Source organism: Calonectris borealis, chromosome 4 (assembly GCF_964195595.1).
Source record: "Calonectris borealis chromosome 4, bCalBor7.hap1.2, whole genome shotgun sequence".
Lineage (NCBI taxonomy): Eukaryota > Metazoa > Chordata > Aves > Procellariiformes > Procellariidae > Calonectris > Calonectris borealis.
The window spans coordinates 50,986,208-51,008,583 of NC_134315.1; the positions used below are offsets into that span (position 1 = coordinate 50,986,208).

At 38.9% G+C, this 22,376-nt stretch overlaps 1 protein-coding gene across 3 annotated transcripts in view; it reads left to right on the plus strand.

Moving 5' to 3' along the window:
- Window positions 1–22,376, plus strand: part of TNKS (tankyrase) — a 148,259-nt gene that overhangs the window by 80,614 nt on the left and 45,269 nt on the right. For all 3 annotated transcript variants that reach the window (XR_012673548.1, XM_075149518.1, XM_075149519.1), the window contains one exon: window positions 19,904–19,998. Coding sequence is in view for 2 of the 3 variants with exons in the window: in XM_075149518.1 (XP_075005619.1) it covers window positions 19,904–19,998 (95 nt within the window). In the remaining variant the exon portion in view is untranslated. The remainder of the gene's footprint in view (window positions 1–19,903; window positions 19,999–22,376) is intronic.

Genomic DNA, 22,376 nt, shown 5'->3' on the forward strand with positions numbered 1-22,376 from the left:
AAAGATTATGAATCTTCTGCATTTTAAAACAATTAATTTTATGATCTGAGGACAAACAAATGAGCAAAGGCTTTATTTAGTTCAGCTGTGTTGGAACTGGTTAAATACTCCCCATATTTTAAGATTAAACGTATTGCCCATAGTTCTTCGTTTCCCTTTTCTTTTTTTAAGACTTTACCATTCAAATGAGACTGTATTTAGATATTAGTAGTGCACTGTGTTGTTATAATTAAGCATGGTGGTATACAGCAGTGCATTACTGAATAATTGAGTCCCCATCACTATTGATTTAAGGTCAAAGGCAGAGTTGTGATTTCTGTCAATACGGAGAGGAATAAGCCCTTGCAGATGTTATGTAGAATATTTATCACTCTTAAAATAAAAAAAAAATTAAAAAAGCTTTTAAAATTCATATTAAGCTAGTGGAAAATATTTATGTATTGTTGCAGCCTCTGAATTACTTCGAAGATTTATGCCCAAAGCTCAGAAAGCGTATTGCAGTTAAAGCTAATCAATGTGGATGCTTTGATAATGTGTTTTTATGTTTGGTTGTTGGTAAATGCACTGGTTATTAAAACTCCTTTTAAGATGGCTTGCCATTGATATTAATTAGCTTTTTTAATGGTGTTTACCAGATTTTTTTTTTTCTCCCCACCATATGTGTACAGACTGTTTAAGGTGAAGTAATTCTCTGTAGCAAGTATGCTGTATAACTGTTAAGTATTTCATTTGTAAGGCAAAGCTTTCAGGTCCTGTACTAGTGCAAGATCACTTGGGGTTTAATCATTTGAAGCTGTGCTGCAAATTAAGTGAACTTTTCAGCCTACAGCTCAGCTTTCTTGTAAATGAAAGTCTCCGGTGGTGTAGCTGCCTCCAATTGACCTATGCTGATTTACACTAGCTAAGAATTTGTCCATTTTGGAAGTTGGCTTTTGCATTCCTTGATGCTTTTTGTAGTTATTTTTTGCAGATCCCTTGAGTTTTCAAGCCTCAAACTTATCACAGTGTGAGGCCACAGACTTAATGCAGCTGCCAGGGCCGGGAAGTGCAGACTTTGTCGAGTGGCCTGAGATTCTCAGTGTCACGCTTACTCTGCAGTACAGACGTATCCACAAGCTCTTGTGTACACGCTTCTCCAGTTTGTGCATTCCTTGGCTTTGCATGTTTTTGAGATGCCCAGCACTACTCTGATAAGGGAAATGTTTAGCTTTGTAGGTGAGGAAACTAAGTTGAGTCCCAGTACTTAATGGGTAATTATTTTTTTCTGTATAGCAGGTGGTGATATTGTTTTTTTCATACTTTGGAGTGTGACTTTCCAGAATTTGTCATCTAACACTCATTGCACTAGAACTGAATAGAAGAATAGTCAGGATATTGTTAATCATAGTATTGCTTATTTCATTGCTGTATGCAGTTTACCTTTTTTTTTTCCTTCATCTCTTCTGTGTCCCATGCATACTAACATCTGCAGTTCCTGGATTTCCCAAACACCACATCTGCGAGGTTGTGCTTCATCGAACAGATAAAAGGGGTGGAAAACTCTGACAGTAGCTCACTGGTTTGAAAACAGCTTGGGTTGGAAATAACAAAGACTTAGTGCATTCTGTGTGCTGCTTGCAGCCTTTTTGAAAAGTATTGATAGCCAGAGTCTGATTCCTACCGGACAGGAGTCCATGCTGCTAAAACAATTACAGCTGGTGCTGATAACCATTGCTCCATCTGTTTATTTACCATAGAGGTCAAAGACTGAATAGGAGTGAAAACTGAACTTGCTTGTCCCCTCCAAGTCACAGTTTAGATAGATTATGAGCATTGTAGAAATGTTAATGTTACTGAATGTCTTCAGCTGTTGCGTGAAGAGGGAATTCATTCTCTCTTGCTACTCTTGCAATGATTTTCTGGAGTGACAAATGAAGGAGTGTGTGCAAAAGAAAGAACAATTTTATACATCAGCTAAAGCATTATTGCATACCAAGGATCTATGTAATTTATGGGGTTTTGTTTTGATGACCAAGGAAAATCAACAGTAATATCTCAGAGAAACAACTATTTTATTGAGCTAGGTAATGGTTGATTTTTGAGTAAGTATTGGCTTATGTGCCTGTTGAATATATATGAAGGCACAAATAACAGTGCGCAAGTACTGAGCTATACAGTGCAGAACTATAAGGTACAGTGTATGCAAATGGGTATTATGCAAGGGTAAAATTTCTCAAGAACTGTTTTTTTTGAAACTGTCCCATTTGTTTGCTTTTTAAAAAGCAATGCCTGAGCTTTTTAAATGTAATAGTCATTTTTCATGCCAATTAATCTTGCTTTAATTTTTTTTAACACGAGACTGAAAAATCACAGAATTGTTAGGATGTGGTGCATGTAATGTAAAATTTGTGTGTTACATCACTTCTGTTTAGTTTGCTTTGCAAAATATTTCCTCTGTCAAAACAGAACTTGGACAAAAGGCATGGCACCTGTGTATTCCTGATGGGTCTGAAATTTCACTGTGTCCAGCCTCTGAGCTCTGCCAAACTGTTTGGTCTTTAGGTAATCTATAAAAGTAATGACTTCTAGAAGACATGCTATAGTATTGAAGTTAACAGATGGTACTGAACTTTCACACTGTTAAAAAGCCAAGCCACCTATTTACACGTCTGTCTAAGTAAAGGTATGTAGGCTCTGGAGACTTGCTTTACCGCCCCCATTATTTTCCCTCAAATATTTTTTTTTTTTATCTGTGGGTGTCGTTTTCAAGACTCAGTTGTGGGTGAATTTTCGAAAAATGTTTTTGACTTTTTTAAAACAGCAGGTTCCTATCTGCTACTGGAAGCTAAAGCTGTATTATTTTATCATGGGAGCTGGATTTCTGACTTGTTAAAACAGTCACAGCTTACCTAATCTGGTAGTTAGTGGCAAGAGACAGGCTTAAAACAGAATGCATCATGGTTGCAAGCTGAGTTGAAGCCATCTCTTAGCTTTCTAATTTCCTTTGGAAAGCTGTTGTGGACACTTGGAAGGTCAGGAACATCAGGAAGAAATTGATGTTGCCTCCATTTTTAAAATAAAGAAGTATCTGAGCTAATAAGGAAGCACCGGTTTTAGCAATTCAGATGAGAACTCTTCTCTACAAGGCAGACTTCCCACATCACTTCTTGACAGCTTTCCAAAGTGAACTGCATCCAGCTGACTTGGTAGCTATTAGCAATGGGAGGTGGATTTTTGTTTTGAAGTTGGATTTTTGCTGGTATGTAATATCCTGCTCCTGTACGACGTTATGCATGCTCGGATCATGCCAGCACTAAAATACTCAGGTGTTGGTTGAATAAAACCTTCTCTTCGTGCAAGAGAACCCAACTCTTCTAGTGAGGAGTTACTCAAAACCAGTTTGTTTTGCTCCTTTTCTCAAGGTTCGTCTCTTTCGAAGTAGAGCAAATATCTGAGATTTGGAGCTCTTTGGAGCACAGAACAATTATTTTTCTATAAAATAAAACACATGCTTCATATTTTGAAAGTATAGTTTCCATTGATCTGTTGCAGCTGTGTTTTGTATTTACATTTTTAATGAATCATATGAAAAACAGAGAATACCATGGCATTAGAACAGCTTGGTCTCAGGGATTTGTTTAGCATGAGGCAGGAATTATTACCAGAAGGCAGCACAGGATGCAATTCCTCCACAGCTACGTTGTTTTCCTTCCTGCACCTTCCCTCCCTGCCTTGCTCCTTAGAAACTAGAAATGTAGAAATTTCTGCAACAAGTGAACCAGGGAGCCTGCAAACAACGCACCTCTGTTCTTTCCCAGCGTGGGACCATCCGGTGCTGTGGATCCCATGGAAAAAAATAATTGGCAATTATTTATTAAAAGGCCATTTCTAGCATGCACTCGATCCTACTTCATTTTATTTCACTGTAGTCTTCTGGCTCCTAGTGCCCCTTTCTTTGTTTATTCCCAGTTTTCAGTCCTTAACAGCTCCCAGTACCAGTCCTTAATACTTGGTATTATGCCCCTCCCACGCCTTTGTTGTTATGCCCTTCCAAACCAGATGTAGACAACCCTGGATCCAGAATACCAGTAGCAGGCCTTTGCATTAAACTTTGAGTCATAGGAAACGTGCTTGCCTCTTGGGTTTGAGACTGTTTCTTCAGCCCATTCCTTCCTGCCATACAGACGTTCATTTTTCTTGTACACGGCATCATCCAGGTTCATGGATGCAGGGTACAGATGTAAGAAATCCAAGTCTGAGAAGGTCTGCAATGCAGTGCTGAGTACCAGCATCCTTGGCCTGAAGCAACCCCTGCACAAGATCTTGCATGTGTGCGTTTTGTGGAGAGGACAGAGTGCCCCTCAGCTCCTGCTATGGGACATCTCTGATACCAGGTAACATTCTGTTGGACGGGGTTGTAGATTCCTCCTCTTGCCTCCTCTGCTTCTTTCTATCTGCAGCCAGCTTGATCAGCTTGTAAACAAAGGGCTGATAAATAGAAATTGAGTTCTAAAAAGATCAGGTGAGTTATGTCTCTTCTTACCAGGGAGTCTCCAATTTGCTGCTGGTAAGTGGATTTGCCAGCCCCTGTTCCAGAATTCTGGTTGTTCTCAACCATTTTCATGAAAAATCCTGCAGTTCAAAAGAAAATTGGTATGCTTTCCAATTTCTGACTCTGTATGGAACGATCGATGCATGTTTTCACAAGCTTTTTCTTTACAGTTATTAAACGTACAGACTTGAGCAGAGGTTGAGATTCTCTTGTAATCATCTTGGCTCTAGGAGCTGGGCGTTGAAGAAAAATGCCATGCACTGCAAGACTTGTGAACAAATTGTGTGCTAGTGACACTATAAACCTTTATAATTGTGCATTTTTCTTATGCAACAGTAATAAAAATGAAAACTAATACCACACAAACCTATAGGTCTGTTTGTTTTGTAAATTTATGGTGTACAGATTATATTCAGATGAGTATGGAACATCTTTTGGAAGAAATTATTTCACATATAATAAAATGAGTGTTGTTTAAATGTGAAAATACACACTTTTCTACAAACAAAAGCTGCATATTTGAGCAAAAGGCTTGTGAGCAGATACTTGATGCAAGGCATTTTTGTCATACCCAAGGGTATGTCTGAATCTCTGTGTGTACTCTACACACGTATATTTTTTTGTCACAAGTAATATATTATTTAGTGTCACAATGTATATCTTATCTTCCCCCAGATTTTGAGCTTTTTCTGTTGGTATACATTGTTTGTTTATGTTGTTTGTAGATATATCAAAAGTCTCTAATCTCAAGGCTTATCTGCACCAAAAAAATAACTTGTGCGGAGGAGAAGAGCAAAAGAATCATACACTGAAACCAGATTAATAGTTGACTATGTATATTCTTGTTTCAAAACAAGTGCTTTCTCCTTGATTAGTCTAATAAAATAAAAATTTAAAAAAATTTTTAAAAATACATAAAAAATTGTTTAACTAGAAAATGTCATCTTCTTTCAGAAAAAAAAGACAGCTCCACATGGAGTAAAACTAAAGCAGTTATTCCAGAATAACTGGGTAGACAAGCCCTTGCTGAATCTGCTCACTTGCTGCTTACTAGCATCAAGTGCCAGTCTGGTTTTGATGAAGTACTATAAAATCGCTTTTGTGGGTGGGAAATGTGGAGATTTTGGACTCTTAATTTGTTGTCCTGCAAAGATTAGCCAGAAGTTTCATGATGCATGATTACAGCTTTTTGGAACTGCAGTTATCAAAATAAGCGGTAACAGTGTACTCTTTATTAGTGTAAAGTTGTCCCTGACTGATGGCTTCACACACTGTAGTCTTTGTTGATACCGATCTTGGATGTGTTTCATGAAATGCATATGTATCAAAGGTATATCTAGGGGTGTGAGTGTGTATATTTTTTTATATATATATGAAAAATTCAAAAGTATATAGGTATATATATGCCTATATATACTCGCATATATATTCATATACACTGTTATATATACCTAGCTGTGTGTACTCATTCACAGTACCTGAGCAAACTGAGTGAAAAAGGACAGCTGGGAGCTAGACTACAAGTTGATCTCCAGAGCTCACTTCCAACCTCAGTTATTCTGTGATACATTGGTACCCCACAGTAATATGTTTGTATGGTCCATACTCCCAACTTTGACTTGGCTGAAGGGCTTCACAACCTTAGAGCCTATCCCTGTGTATGCTATAATTAGGAGGACTGATGGAGGGAAGAAGATGGATGTCGTGGTTTAACCCCAGCCGGCCACTGAGCACCACGCAGCCGCTCGCTCACCCCCCCCGCCGGGTAGGATGGGGGAAAGAATCAGAAGGGTAAAAGTGAGAAAACTCGTGGGTTGAGATAAAGACAGTTTAATAGGGAAAGCAAAAGCCGCGCACGCAAGCAAAGCAAAACAAGGAATTCATTCACTACTTCCCACCGGCAGGCAGGTGTTCAGCCATCGCCAGGAAAGCAGGGCTCCATCACGCGTAACGGTTACTTGGGAAGACAAACGCCATCACTCCGAACGCCCCCCTGCCCTCCCTCCTTCTTCCCCCAGCCTTATATACTGAGCATGACGTCATATGGTATGGAATAGCCCATTGGCCAGCTGGGCCAGCCGTCCTGGCCACGCTCCCTCCCAGCCCCCTACACATCTGGCAGGGCATGGGAAGATGAAAAGTCCTTGACTAGCGTAAACATTACCTAGCAACAACCAAAACATCAGCGTGTCATCAACATTATTCTCACACTACATCCAAAACACAGCACTATACCAGTTAATAGGAAGAAAATCAACTCCATCCCAGCTGAAACCAGGACAATGCACTAAAGTCCTTCTAAGCAACTCTTTCCTTAGTGAATATGTGCCTCAGTGGTGAAAATAAGTACTGTAAATCGGATGCAGATATTTTTGTGCTCTTTTCAGTTATAGCTATACTTCTCTGTAATTAAATATTTTAAATCAAAGTCTGCACGCAAAATTGAGGGTCTTTCCTGGGTTTAGGTAATGGAACACTATGAAAAAGGTGACATTTCCAACATTACAAAAAGGTTACAAAGCAAATGACATAATGTTTGTGATGTGCCTGGGGCAGAAGTGCCCAATGCAGTACACACATAAAAAGAATATTTAAAAATGGCCACAACTGTATTTTGCCTTTAAAATACCATTTTGTTTGTTTAAAAAGATAGTTCCCAGGATTCACGTATGTCAGAAATAGTGACAAGTTATGCCCTTTGTTATGCTGTGATCCCATCTTATTTCATCAGCCAAGCATGGTCAAAGTGGATAAGACAAGAATCCCTCCCCTGACTTTGTACACTATAGATGACTTGGCTTAATTTCTATCCCTGGTGTCACTTAAGACCCTCTATAGCCCAAGATGATACCTTTTGAATAAAATGTGAAACTGATCTACCTGCTCTAAGTTTCTGTTATGAGATCTTAAATATTTTCCCCAAAAAGTTTCAGTGAGTATCCCTTCACCTGTTTTCATTTTCTTCATAAATTATTTGAAGTGTAGTCTATTATGTCTACAAATAGAAATTGTGCACTTGAAGGACTGGAAAGAAATTGTTTACTCTGCAATCATTCTCTCTGTATTGTTCTCTAAAAATCAGGAGATCTCATTTGTTAGGTCTTAATCAATGTGCTTTTCAGGAAACCTTCAAATGTAATAAAGGTGTGGGCTTTTTTTGTACCCGAACTGTTTCCCCTTGATGATTAGCTTCACACAGGGGATGGCTTCTTGCATTATGCTATTATCCATCTACTGTCAAGAGAACACAAGTCAAACTGGCAGATTTGGGCAGAACTGCCATTTAATATTTTATGTACATTAACTAAATGCAGTGGTCTGGATTTGGCTCTACCAGCTCACACAGCATCCAGAAGTTGAGCACTGATGATGTTTCTTCTACTGTGATTGCAAGAGTGGAATTCTTTCCTTCACAGAGCTTGCTGAGGTTATGTTTGAGTTGTAATGTGGCAGCTCAATCCATGGACTGTATGCTTTTGATTTCTGTATATGGTTGACTATAGTGAATGCTGTAGATGCCATGTCTGTCCTTGGTGTCACTTCCATCTCAAAATCCCTGCATGTGAGCATGAGAGGTACTGAGAAGTAAACTGTTCTGCTTTCTTATTGCTTTCCACTTTTGAATGTGATATTAGGGTACTTTGTGGCTTCCCTCTGTTGTCAGACCTATCATTTAGTTGTATCCTTTGTTTCCCATGTCTGCATGCTATCATGCATCCATCCCAGAATGTAACATCATCTTCCTTAAAAACTATTGGTGAGGATTAAGTTAAAAACTTGAGTGACCACGTAGACTGTGTCAGTTGGATTACCTTTATGCACATGCTTGTTGACTGCTTCAGAAAACTCCAAGAGCTTTAAACGTGGAACTTTCCTTAACACTATTTGACTCTTCCCAAGCAGATCATGTTTATCCAGGTGTCCACTAATTCTAGCTGTTGTTATATTATATTTTTCCTGGTAGATATCAAGATTACAGGCCTGTAGTTCCCCAAAATATGTTTTAATGATTTGTTTGCAACTTTTGGGTCTTCATGTACCAAGATAATCTTAAGTGAAGGTCACATACAACTAGTAATTCACCTGTTTCATTCTCCAGTGCTCTCTTGGGTGAATGCAGTCCCATCCTGGCAATTTGATGTTCATTGTGGTTATGGTTATCATTACCTCTTTTAGGCTTAATTTAGTTTCAGACAGATCCTTTGCCAAGCTTCACCATGCTCCCAAATATGCACATGCTCACTTGCGAGGGTCCTGGTGTGAGAGTTACCTGTTTCTTCTAACATGTATTCCATGCAAAAAATTCCTTTAGTTCTTCCACAATGAATTCTTGCCTGCAAGAGCTCTATTTCTTGCCCTAGCATCACCTTGTCCTACTGGACTGTCTGGTGGATTTTGTGCTCCTGGTGGGTTGGAAGAAAGATTTGTGACTGGTTTGAATTCCTTTCACTAGTCACTGCTTAAACTGCTTTTTCCTGTCCAGTTGTATTTTTACCTTTAATTTGCTGGATTAATCTGCTATGATCCTTGTGATTTTCTTCAGCTTGTAAATTCAGCTTTTTGAATGATGCCTTCTTAATTCGAGTAATCTCTTTTAGTTTGCTGTTAGTCACACTGGCTTCTTTCAATTTATCAAGCCCTTCCTAATAGAAGGTATGCATTAGCATGGCATTTCCAGTATTGTCTCCATTAGTAGTCTTCATGCTGTCTGTAAGGACTTAATTCTCTTAACTACCACTTTTAGCTTATTGTTAAAAAAATTCCCAATTTTTTCATAGCTCCCCTTTCTGAAGGTTAGTGCAGTCATGCTGGATTATTTTAGCAAACACTTCCCCTGTAGATAAATTGAATCTAAGTATGTTATAGTCAGTGTTAAAGAGCAACTTCTACTGCAAGGTTTTGCACCAGGTGTTGCTTGTTACTTGCTACCAGCTCAGTAGTTGCATTTACTCCTGCGGCCACTCTAGCCAACTTCTCTGTAAAACAATCCCTGATAGCATCCAGACATTTCACCTCTGCTACACGTTTCAGTGTGATACTTACCCAGTCTATATGGCAGTAATTTAAGTCACCCGAAGCCCTTCTGTTTTCTGCCCTTGCTGCCTCTCTGATTTCTCTCAGCCCATCAGTTATCACTTGCTAATACAACCCCATCATTGACTTCATAGGTTCTATGGATAATTTAGAGTGATCAGTTTAATTCTAAATGAAAAGAACTACAAATACTTATGTGCAGAGAGAGGTGTATTTACACAAGCATTTCTAAAACTGTTGTGTAAGTTGACTGCACAGGCAGCAGGTGAACAATAAAAGGGGAAGAAAATGCCAAAATAAGGCATTGTAATTGATGATGGATGTGTCATTGATGAACAAGAAAATTGAGGTTATTCTATTAGTCTTTTCTAAGTAATATAATACACTTCTACTTATAAAAGAGACTTATTTCTTACAGATGAAATTCTTTAGAATATTCGTATTCTAATAACCATAACTTTTCAATTTTGAAACATACTAAAAGAAAGTACAAGATAAATTCTGTCTTTTTTCCTGCATTTTGCAAGGCTCTTCTTCAAAGGAACAGTGAAGTCTACTTGACTGGATTATAAAGGCATTAAATTCTAAAATTTGCGAATTATCACTGTAATGCAAAAAGAGCATTTTGTATAGTTAATTTTGTGAATTATCTTAGATCTCATGTTTTAATTTCATTCCAAAATATAAGGCATAAATACTTATTTCACACTGAGCACCGGAGCCGAAATGCAATCAATTTGCAAGTGTTGTTCTTAACAGAGTTCATTCTGACCCCACTTCCAAGAAAATGAGTGAAGTGCTGGTTTGAATGTCATGTTAACAGAGGGAACAGTCAAATTAATATATTCTGAGAAGTTTTTCTTCTTTCTTAATAATGTGAAAATCTTATGAACTGAAGCCTGGAAAGTTTCTAGTCGGAAGGGGAAGGAGGAGAAGCAAAGTAAATATATAAAGACCGAGTGGGAGAAGTGGTAAAAATAATAAGAGATATAAAAACAAAAGGGAATAAAAGATTGTTAGTTGACTGTAGTAGGAAAAAGGTTTTGATAGCAAGTGGAAAAAGAAGAGACCGAAACAGCAAAAAAAAGCAGAGTTTTGGTTCTCTGTGTTCCAGTGTGCATCCTCTTCAGATTGTTTTAATGTTGTATGCAGGCCTTCCCCAGACATCTGGCATGGCTGTTTAGAGAGGAGCCTCTTGTTAACACTTGTTTGTGCTGCCAGAGCAACACCAAAATATTTCATTAAAAGGAGGGAACAGCAGCCTGAGCAAATAATTAATGAACAGGATTCTGTAGCTTCTGACGCTGGCTGACAGGACAGATAAAAATGTATGTATTTGTGCTGGAAGAGGGGAGAAAGTTGTCTCATCCTACTCTCCTGGAGTGATAAGTATTTGCAGCTTGCAATTTGACAAGATTGACGGGTTGAGACTTGGGCTGCGGACTGTGCTGGCTGGCACTAAGATGCTTTCAAAAACTCTGCAGAAACTTGGCTGTCCATGCCCCTTTGCTCAGACCAGCAGCAGTAGCATCTGTTCTTCCACATGCACTAAACTTGAATCACAGCTTCCAGCATGCGATTTAACAAATAGAAGTTCCAGCTGTTGACATGAGACAATCCTGCATGCCTGTGTGCTCAGTCCACCTGCCCAGATGAGTTTGTTCTCTAGCTGGCATGTGTTGCCACGGCTCCTTATAGTACTAGAGGTTTGAATACCCTCTGTTGACTTTAGGTAATAACATCACAGGGGAGGTTTCTTCTTCTTGCCTTTGCCTCTGCAATTTGCCTCAGTGCCTCACCTCAGACTTGCCCATTTTTTGACTTGCGTTTCTGACAGATTCCAGGTGATGAAAAGAAGCAACAAAAATGGCCATCCTGGACACGATACTGTAAGTAATTTCTATGTAGTGTTCTGCCATATCTTTCAAGGCAGTATACATCTTCTTTCAGTGTTAAATAACATTAGCAGCATTCCCTTAAGAGAAGAGCGGGTCTTTACTGTCATTTCATCTTTATGTAGCTCAGCAAGCCACTACTCCCTCAGGTGCCAGCATCTATCACTGAAGAAACAGTGTATATTCCTCTGCTTCTCTGATAATCCATCTCAAAGTCCGTCTCCCCATGTCCTTGAGTGCTGCCAGAGGTCTATTCTGTGCTTCTGAATCTGGGAAAACTGCAAATGCTGCTTCATGGTAGAAGCTCAGAATTTCCTTTTCATATTGCAGTTCCATCCCCAGCCAAACCTTCATCATTTGCATATAGAAATGGAAGAGATTCTTGTAAGGAACAGTTTCCTGAGAATACCATGGGTTTATGAGGGATGTTGCTCAGTTTTTCTGACACATCCTCTGTGGAGCTGTTTTACCAAATGGGTGGTAGGTTAAGATGCGTGCAAATACAGAAGAGTTTCAGGAATTGCGGGGGGAGGGTGTTGCATTTTAATTCTTATTTAGGAAGAGGTTGAGGATCACTAGTACCCCATTTATGGGACGTGCTGTTTGTGAAATCCTAAGATCAGAGGTCAAGGTGGTCTCTCCCAGCCCTTTACCATTTCCCTCTTAGTCTCTGCTTCTAGGTCAGTCTCTGAAAGTAATGGCAGTAACTTAGTATGGGGCTGTTGGGGAACTAAGCTTCCTAATTAATATTTGGGGAGCTGAGGTCCCTTTTATCCCTTTGCTATACCTGCTTTTTCTTGGGGATCGGATTGGTCTTTGGTTTTAAAGTTCATTCCAAACATTGTTGCTGCCTTCTGTCTCACAGTATCTTTTTTTCTTCTGGCCTTTCTTTTAGCCCTTTTTCTGCCAGGTAACGATGCTTTTTCAGGTTTGACTTTGTCTTCTTTTCTCTGAAGTAATCAATTTGAGTTATTTTCTTTTTTATACAGCTACTGTTAAGAGACTAGCTTTCAGAGCTATCTACATGGATTAAGGATTTGCCTTCCTGTTGTCAAGATAATAATCTCCATAATTTTGAAAGTCAAGTGTCATTGTCTGGAGAAACCTGCTGGGCAGGGAGACCAGGTTTTTCTTCTGGGATTCAATAAGGCTTTTACATGGTCACCTTCAAACATCCATCTTAAGCCTGCTTCTGCAGATGAAACTTTCTTTTGTTGTGTGGTCCTGCAGTGCTTGCATGTTTTCTGTCCTGACAGGAACGTATCTTTGCCCTTTACCCTCTTTTGCTTTTGGGCATATCTTGTTTGCCTCCACTTACCTACCTCCTCTGTGGTGGCACTGTTTCTATGCTAGCAGAAGGACTTCCTGAGCAGAAAAGGGAGAGCCCTCATTTCCTCTTCTTCCTCCTTTTAACCTCTAAGGGACAGAGACACTCTGGTTATTTCTTTGTCTACCCCTGTGCAAGATGATGCTTGTCATCTTTTCTGTCCTTCCCTACCCCAGGCATCTTCGTGATTGAAAAAGCTCTTCTCTCATAAATCTCCTGCCCCTTACTTGTCAACACTTAGCCCAACTTGCAGTACAACAGGGTCACCGTGTTAATGTGTAGAACTGATGCCAACCCTTGTCCCGCAGTCTTGAGGTTCAGAGGTACAGTCAGAAACTTGTATTGTCTCTCAAAGTTCAGACCTACTAGAGAAACATTTAGTAGTCGGTAGTTTGGACATTACAGCCCTCTGAGAAGGAACAGATTTGAATACTCACTGGATATTAGGAGTAGAAGAGTTCTGATCTGTCACCCAAGTAAACCTTTTCCAAATGAGGACTTATTCTGTCAGTGTATTTGCAGTATTTTTATTCTGCTCCTCCTGTACTTTTTAACTCTCCAGCCATTTTATGAATTCTTTCCATTTCCCCTTTATTATACATTCTTATCTTTTCCTCCGGTTTATGAACATCTGCCTGGTCTGGAGGTGTCCAACTCTAATTTGAAAATAACATTCCAGCTGTGGTTTCTGCACAGTTGAATACAGAGAAAAATGTTCCTTCAGTCTGTGATCCACAAAGCAGTGCTTTGTAGCTGGTACATGTTTCTAAATACTTCTAGGAGGTATGCCATTCCTGATATCCTGACCTGCTCTGGGCTTTGTACCATAACCCAGGTGGTATGATACCTGAATAAATTTCTGAAAGGTATTCAGTTGCAAGGAAGAATTTCTTCTTAATGCAGACTACTTCTTTGTTCTCCTTCTGCCAAGTGACAGAATGAAAAGGGATGCAAACATTTCTCTCTTACTCTTCATGTAATCCTCATTCTCGCCCGATGATGCTCTGCCCTAGCACTACTATGTATGTGAAATCAAGCTGGTTTTGTCTTAACTGGTTTATAGCTCAAAACAGTGGATCTTTTTTTTTTCTCTCAAAGAGATCATCTCATATACCACAGCTCCAAATTAAGATTGTGTGACTTGCAGATTCTGAATTGGTGAGCTGTTCAGTTAATTTTTCCCTGTTGTTAGCTGTTAGAAAGCATTATGTGAAATCTGTGATGTGATGTTTTTCTGAATTTTACTATACTGTCTGTCCTGTTCAACAAGCCAATTAAGTACTACTGGCTCTGTTCTGAAGAAGAAGCAGTTAAATTACCATTGGAAACGCAGTGGAGTGAGAAATGTCTTCCTTACACGTTTTGTAATCCTTGTCCTTAGGAATTGGGTTTTGTGGTTTGTTGTTTTTTTTTTTTTGTACATAGGAAAAGCAGTTTAAGCTCTTCATGCCTGTGCTTATTTATCTCTAGAGTTTAAACTTGTTGCAGCTAGCTCATCTACAGTCAGCAGTCTGACATAACTTGTTTTCCTGGAGCAGCATCTATAAGTTTGTCCCTAAAGCATAATTGTCAACCATGAAATTAAATAACTCAGTACTGCTATAAAATTACCAAGGAAGTTGCACAATTTGGGCAAGCCATGTGGCTGATGAACAGAAGCACAGCCCCTTTCCTGCTCATTAAGAGCATTGTTCTATAGCTGAGGTTAGGGACCTTTATTTCTGTAGTACCTGGCGTGCAAGAGCATTTGTAGCATGAATATAAAATAATTATTTTGAGTTATTTGAAACATGTTTCTAGAAGGAAGTTTTTTTTGTGTTTGATGATACGTCCAGTCTTGGCACCACACAAACAAATGTCAATGAGCTCTTTTCCCAAGAAAGCTTACAACTGAGTCTAAAAATGAAGGTGCAGGATGGGCACACTGCTTAAGATTGGAATGCAAGTTGGTATCTGAGCAGCAAAGGAGAAGTTTGATCACTTCCACAGTGGAAAAGTTCAGGAATGTCTGTTCAAGAATGTGATGTTGTTGCAACTTGTTTTCTTACCCCATTAATCAGAATGATAAAGTGGCGACAGGAGGTATTCCACTCCAGAATGTCTTCCCGATGTACACTCATGATTGATGCAATTCATTTTAGAGAAGTCTGTAAGAGAGCAGCATCAAGCAGACACAGACTATTGCCATTGGAAAGAAAGGTTCTAACCCAGTGAAGAGAGAGTTGTTTGCCTGATCAGAGGTTTTTCCTTAGTACACCAGATTCAAATAGTCATCTTGCCAGGAGTCAGGACATCTTTCAAAACAGTCAGTTTTATGCAAAACTGTGAAACAAAGGTCCCTTCTGCGATTAGAAACCTCTCTTCTCTTCCCTTGATTCAGCAGAGGTGAAACTGTTTTGAAGGGAGCTTGTAAGACAAACTACGAAAGTTTAAGATACTATTTTTATTGCAACTGCTCTCTACAGGCAGTATGGTCTGATTAGAATAAAGGTTTTGTTTGATGAAAGTTAGATGGGAGTTTGCTACATACCTGCAATTTCCAAATCTACCAAACCTGAAGATAATTATAGACAAGGTAAAAAAGTCACATATATTAAAGTGTACATGAAACATTTTAAAATCCCTCCTCCCCCTTCCTTTTTTTTTGACATCCTTTGTCAGCATGGTGTTGTAGAAGAGTTAAAAATAAATGTAACGAGTGTCCTTAGGTATTTTCTGCCAAGTCATACTTGTTTGTCTGTCTGTGTAAGAGCTGACCTTACTAGTGCGTCTCCATGTGGGGACCTTCTGAACATGAGAGTAGCCATAATATGTCAAGGCCAGAGCTGGCTCTCAAAATCAGGGTGTTGCCTCTTTATTCTGAGAATGCCCTTTCTGTAGTAGATGAGATTAAATGAAGATAATTCTAAATCACTGTATAGTGCTGTAAGTTAGCTGTGTGATGAGACATCATATATGTTATAAGAAGATTGTTGTTTGTTGATTTTAATAGCCTTCGGGAGGAACAACTTGAGAATGAGAGAAACATTGATTAAGATTGTTATCAGGTAGCCTTATATAGAGATTTTGGTAGCAGAAGGCAAGAACAGGCAATAGTAGTTCTTAAAACAGTTCCTGCAACTGTTATTGATCATGCAGATAATGCATGATACAAGATCCTTACATAACATCCCTCAGTTTAAAGTTGCCCATAAAATGGGGAGTCCATGGTTTGAATCTGAAAATGCAGCTTTCTTCTGAGGCTGTGGCAGCATTGCCATCTAAGAGCTGCTGAAGACTCTTTAGCAAGATAGGAAGGGAAATGGACCGTGCTTGGAGCAGCACTCCCACGTTACCTGTGGGCAATTGGTTGAAACCAATTTTCTGATTTCAGTAGAAGCAGCTCAGCAGCCTGCAGCCCTGGTGATTCCTTGTATGATGCAGTGGACAGGGGACAGCAAGGCCAAGGTGGCTGACCTTTAACAGGGATCATCAAATCAGCTGTTGGTAACAAAGCAGTGTGAAAATACCTAAGGCTCTATGAAAATAGTTTCAAACTGCTGTATGTACGTTTTTTAAATCTAAAAAATGCATTTCTCATATTCCCAGGCAACACATTTTCAAAAAGACTGCAGGCAAAAATAGCTGCTTTAGTATAAATTGTAGGTATACAGGTTGACAGTGATTGCCATCTTGTGTACAGTGATCTTCACTGAAATGCACAGTACCTGCTTTGACTCAATTACAGCTGCCATAAAACTTCAAAATAATGTGAGCAGCTCACATGAGGGTCTACTTTACTTAATAAAAGTGGAGTTGTACTCTTTTAATTACACTAGCAAGTAAGACAGTGGGATTGCCTTGGTAACTGGGAATGTGAGTCTGGAAGGTAAGTGCCCTCTAGGGATTCTTGTAAGTCAGTCTCTTGCCAGGTATTGCAAGACATGGGAGGAGGGGTTAATTGATAGCTCAATTAAATCTCTCTTCTTAATATTAAGTGGTTAGTTTGATATACCTTGCAGGTGCAGTATACAATACTGCTATTTGTGATAGCTAGTTTCTACTTTCCTAGTGCTATATAAACTGCATGTTAATTTTAAACATCAGTCTCTTTACTACTGTCATTCAGTTGATTTTTTTTTTTTTTGACTAATAATCCCATATAATGAGTAGTTTGTGTAGCATGACATTATCTTTTAGGTACTTCGTTTCTGTAATTAGCGTACAAGCTTGTTACACCAGGTTAGTATTTTTAACTATTAAATCTGTAATGTTAATGAATACTCTTTCTCGTGAGAAAGGAAAATAAGTCCTTAAAAAAATCATTGAGGTAGGGCCTTCCTGCTTCCTCCTTCCTGAAGCATATGTAAGTGCAGCATTTATAAGAGCCTTTTAGCCAAACTAAAGAGCAACTGGCAATGCTGGCTTGTGGGTTCTGATACATCAGCTTGGATACAGGGAGAGCAGCCCTCCAGGATGGCTGCTTCTGCACGCCCTGTGTGTGTTCAGTTGTCCTTGCCCTGCAGTCAAGAGGTCTCTCTGGCCCTCTAACTGCCTGTGTCTCCAGCACTGCATCGTCCTCCAGGTTACATGGCTTGCAATTGCAGAATCAAAGCGTGCAGACTGGCGGAGATCTCGGCCCTGTCTCCAGGGATGGGCACAGGGAGCATCAGTTAGCTCCTCCTTGGAGAGGCAGCCGCAGCACGGCGTGCAGCTTCGCTGAAGCTGCTGTGGATCAGAAGGCAAGCATACCAAACATCAGGCACCTGGCTGCAGCTAAATAACTAATTCCTGGTGTATTGGGAAAGACATGGTGTTCTGTGTTCATTCATGGGACTGTGGTGTCTGTGTGGTCTTGCTCAAGGAGAAGGACGTTGTTCACCTTTCTGAAAGGCAGGGATGTAAGTTTTCTGAAGATTTGGCATGTCACTGTTTTGCTTCACTTATGTCATTTGTCTTGCAGCTATAAGCTTGAAATATTTTGGTTTTCTTCTCTAATGAAGTTATCTGGCAAATGCAGGTCTAATAGCCCTAGAAATACAAAATGCACAGTCCCAGCTTGAGTCATAATAGTTTTTCTTTTAATTTTAGCAGTGAACAAGACTCCAAGGTTGATGTATCTTTGAGAACATCCCTATTAATAATGCTTAATATGAGTAAAGCATCATCTTGGAAGTCTGCCATCGTTGTTTTAGAAGTAGCACGCAGACAAGAATGGATGTAGTTTAATTGTAGTGAGGTTAAAGGATCCTGCAGTGGTCCAAAGATTTAGTATTTGCGCTGATTTCTTCAGGAGTTTAGACCTTTCAATAGTCTGACTTTTCTGCAGTCCATTTCAAATTCCTTCCAGGTTTTCTGAGTTATTAATTCAGTTGATAAAACTAGATTTAGTAACCAAACCAAGGCAATTGTCAGAACAAACATTGCTGAAGTATTCTGCTAGTAATCTTTATCCACACTTTCATTAGTGTTTATGGTATGCAGAAGCCAGCTATTTTATAATAGGGGCAGATGTGAAAGGAATATACCTTCTGGACCAGTAAATTCAGTAGTAGAAGCCTTTCTGGAACAGAATAATAGATCCTAACAATTTGAATGGCCAAACACTTAAAAGATTTGACCCATTTTGTTGGTAGTGGCATTTTGTACTTTGGAGACACTTTAGGGATCTTTAGGTTAGGAATGTTAGAGGTCCTTATTTTGAGTATAGATAATTCTGAAGATGGGTCTTATAGAAACATGTATAACTGCTTCACCAAATAAATGGAGTTACCCAGGTGTTTTTCTTAGAGATGCCCTGTGCTGTCATTTCTGACAGTACAAACTGTGTCCTCACTGTGGTACACAGGACACTTGGTAGGTGTCAAAGTGGTTACCCTTTCTGGAGCAAAGTAGCAAAGTGTTGAGACTATAGTAAAATACAATACAGACTACTCCAAGTTATGGTTATACTAAATATGTATTAATTCCTGGAAATCCATACTGTTTATGGATATATAGCACCTGCTGCTGTTTACCACAGATAAGACTATTTGTCTTGATTTTTGTTTTTTAAATCTTGATGATAGTGAAATGTGGTGTTTCACCTGTAATACTGTATAATGATGTTTTAATGCTGGCAGTAAATCTGTACTTGGCTTCATACTGTGAGATATGTAAGTCTTCCTATGTGTTCAAGCTGGTTTATGTATGGGGGTTTTACTTTAATAAAATTGTGTTGTTTGGTTGCGCACCACAAAATAAATTGTCACAAAGATCCCTGTAAAATCTTTTGCTTCTCAGCCTTGGGAAGGAGGAAACAGCATCACCCATTCATGTAAGAAATCAGTTCCTTTGGACTAGACAGCACACAAGATTTGTTTCATAATAAAAAGCTTTTAAAATAAACTTCGAGGGGAATTACTGTTGTCAACTTCAAAAGCTTTCAGTTAAAATTCTTACAAATTAGCTATGGAGAAAGGTGTTATTATTACTCTATTATTATGCAGCAAGGTGCATTACTGCTGAAGATGTGTATTTTGCAGGAAACTGTAAACTGCATACAGTTTGCTCTATGTGTTTTACCACAGTACAGAACTCGTATGGCTACTTGTTTGGTGCAGAGCTGAAGACAAACATTCCTGCTATGGGATAAACGTGTTATTTCTTGTTCTGCAGTCTGCCTCTTGTGCACTTGTTGCAAGTGCACTTGTACAAGTGTACATACAAGCAGTTTTGTAACTTGTGAGTATGCAGCCTGAACTGCATAAATTTGCTCATGAATTAGAAAAAAAATCTAGCATTTAAAAAATTAATTATAACATTTAAAAACAAACAAACAAACAAACCCCAACCAAACAAAAAACTCCCAAACAAAACAAAGTTGGGCCATTATTCAAATTAAGTTTAAATGATGAGCTTGTTATTGCCTTAGGAGATACCTGGATTCTTCCCCACCTTAAGGAACATTTATTTGGTTTGACAACAGGAAGTGCATGCATGTGCTGTGTATGTGTAATTTAGCTAATCACAGAAGGGAAGTGTAACTTTTCTTGATCCAATGTGTAAGAGAAACGAAGAGTACTTAAATGGCAGGAAGTGCAGTACTTCAAATTTATGTGGCTCCCATTCTTCATCTTGGTTTGTTTTACTTTGCAGTCCACTCCTTTACACCTAGCAGCAGGCTACAACAGAGTTCGAATAGTCCAACTTCTGCTTCAGCATGGTGCAGATGTGCACGCAAAGGACAAAGGGTATGTAAAATGAATTGATTTATTATCTGTTTGCAGCAGTGGTTTTGTATTAATCAAGACGAAGAATTATTTCTGTTTCACATTGCAGCGTAATCTCAAATAGTTGGCTGAGAATGTGACACTTGCTTCCAAAATCTGAGTGTGGTTCATCATGAATAAACTTTTGTTAGAGCCCCAATAACAGATTAGCTGTGATTGCATTTGTTTTAAGTCTTCTATTACACCTTTAAATTTTTTCCAAACCTTATTCTTTACTTCCATGCACGGACTACCCCGTGAAATCATGGACCAATAGCATTATTTTAGGGAAGGTGATGGGGAGAAGATATGTGGGCTCAGTGAAAAAATGTGCATTGAAAAATTTATCTATAGTCTCATTATTTTGTTGTATATATATGGATGTAATTCCAAGTAATATCAATAATGCTCATGAGCTCACAACTAGTGGTCCTCGGAGATCTATCTCGATTGATGTTGCCAGCAAAAATCCAGATACAGTAGAAGCTAAACTATTCTATTTTTGCAGTAAGGATGGTAGTTACATAAGATACCAACAAAAAGTGCGCAGCAGAAATCTGGAACAATAAGTGTTGTACATTGTTCTCAGCCATACAGTTCTGAACTCTACAGTGATGATTCTCACAGTGGTCTGATAGGAAGCCTTAGTCTTAACATTGTAGAAATTGGGCCCCTGGTTAAAGGCATGCGTTTTGTATTCAGAGTCCATAGAGGTAAGATACTAACGAGTGTGTGTTCTGTCTCCATCAGCAAACTTGAGGCACTTTCTGTATCTTCATTTTCTGCTGAGTCCAGCCTAGTGTTAAAAGAGATTTTAAATTAAGATCTTAGCTTTTTTCTTTTTTTTTCTTTTCTTTCCAAAACCAGTCCCAAGTGTACTTAAACTGTTGAAGATTGACTAATTGTAGTACTTTTGTCTGTATGTTCACCCTGATGGCTTTTTTGATCACAACTGTTGTGAAATGCATGATGACACATTATGTAAGTCAAAAAAAACCACAGTAAAGCTGCATTTAATACCTATTCAGGTAGATCCAGCATTGTTAAGCAAGTTGTAGCTATTTCACACCTTTCCGAAATTTCAGCATCACTTGGTAGAAAATTTCAGTGTAGATGCTTTAATGAGGTTTGAATGATCTACTTGGAAAGTGTGAAAAGTAATTAAGTTGAACTTGAGCAGAGGGCAAGGAGGGAAGGGGGAGGGGAAGGGGAAGGAAAGAAAGGAAAAATGATACACTTACGTTGTATTAAACTTAAAACCAACCCAAACATACTTAGAAACGTCTGACATCCCAGTAAGCTCCCACTTTTTTTAGTGGCATCACACATTTACAGTGTGGTGTTCTGTTTTTCTTGCTGTTTCTTATTTATACATAATTTATAAGTAAATAGGCTATAAATAAATGTCATTTATCACTTATGGAGCTAAATTAGGTTACATTGATTTTATAGACCTGTTAGATTCTCTTCAACGGGGTCCCTTCAGAGAGAGTCCTGAGGCACTGTGCCGCATTTTCCAAATGGTCATCGGTTCTAGTTACTCCCGAAGAGCACCACAGCCAGGGAAGCGGCTCTTTTTCCACTGGTCCTTTCTTTGCCTTACTGCTGTTGTGCACAAAGTCACAATGTGCTGGAAAAGAAAGGGGAAGGGTATGCTGCACAAGTGGCCAGGTGGATTGCTGCGGTGACTGTCTTTGCTGATGAGACCTTGAAGGCCTCAGACCTCTTAGATGACCACCATTTTGGAAGAGGGCAGTTTTTTTGAGTGCTTTGTGGACTGGAGACTCTCCCTCTGTCTCACACATACACCCATTAGTTGTAATTAAGAAAAGTAATGATGGAAAATAACAGTTTGAAAAATTTCCCCAAAACTAATTTCCCTCTCCTGTGACAAGTGCAATGCTGCTTCTGAGAGCATCTACCTTAAAATTAAGTTTACCCTGTTGTCTAGTACTTGCTGTCCTAATGCTCTTTGAGTTGATTTTGCAATTCTGGGAATCATCCCCTGTATTTTTCATAAATAGTTAAGGGTTAATTGTTGTTTTCAGTGTATTATGCATCCTGATTTGTTGAGCCATAACTAGCCTGTCTTGCTTGGCTTGAATTAAACTTATTTTGTCCTCTGTAATAATTGTTCTCTTTGCATCTCCTTTTCAATGCATGACTTTTTTATTATGTCTTGTGCTTATGACTAGATTCCTGTTATTTACTTTGCTAGCGTCATTTTTAAGTATGGCCTCCAGTAATATAGCTGTACAAAAATTACAGGGACTTTTTAGAAGTATCTTGCACAGTTAAATAGGTTGTACTGTAAAAAAAAAATGGACTAAAATCAGGTCATTCCACAGCCTGGAGCAGCA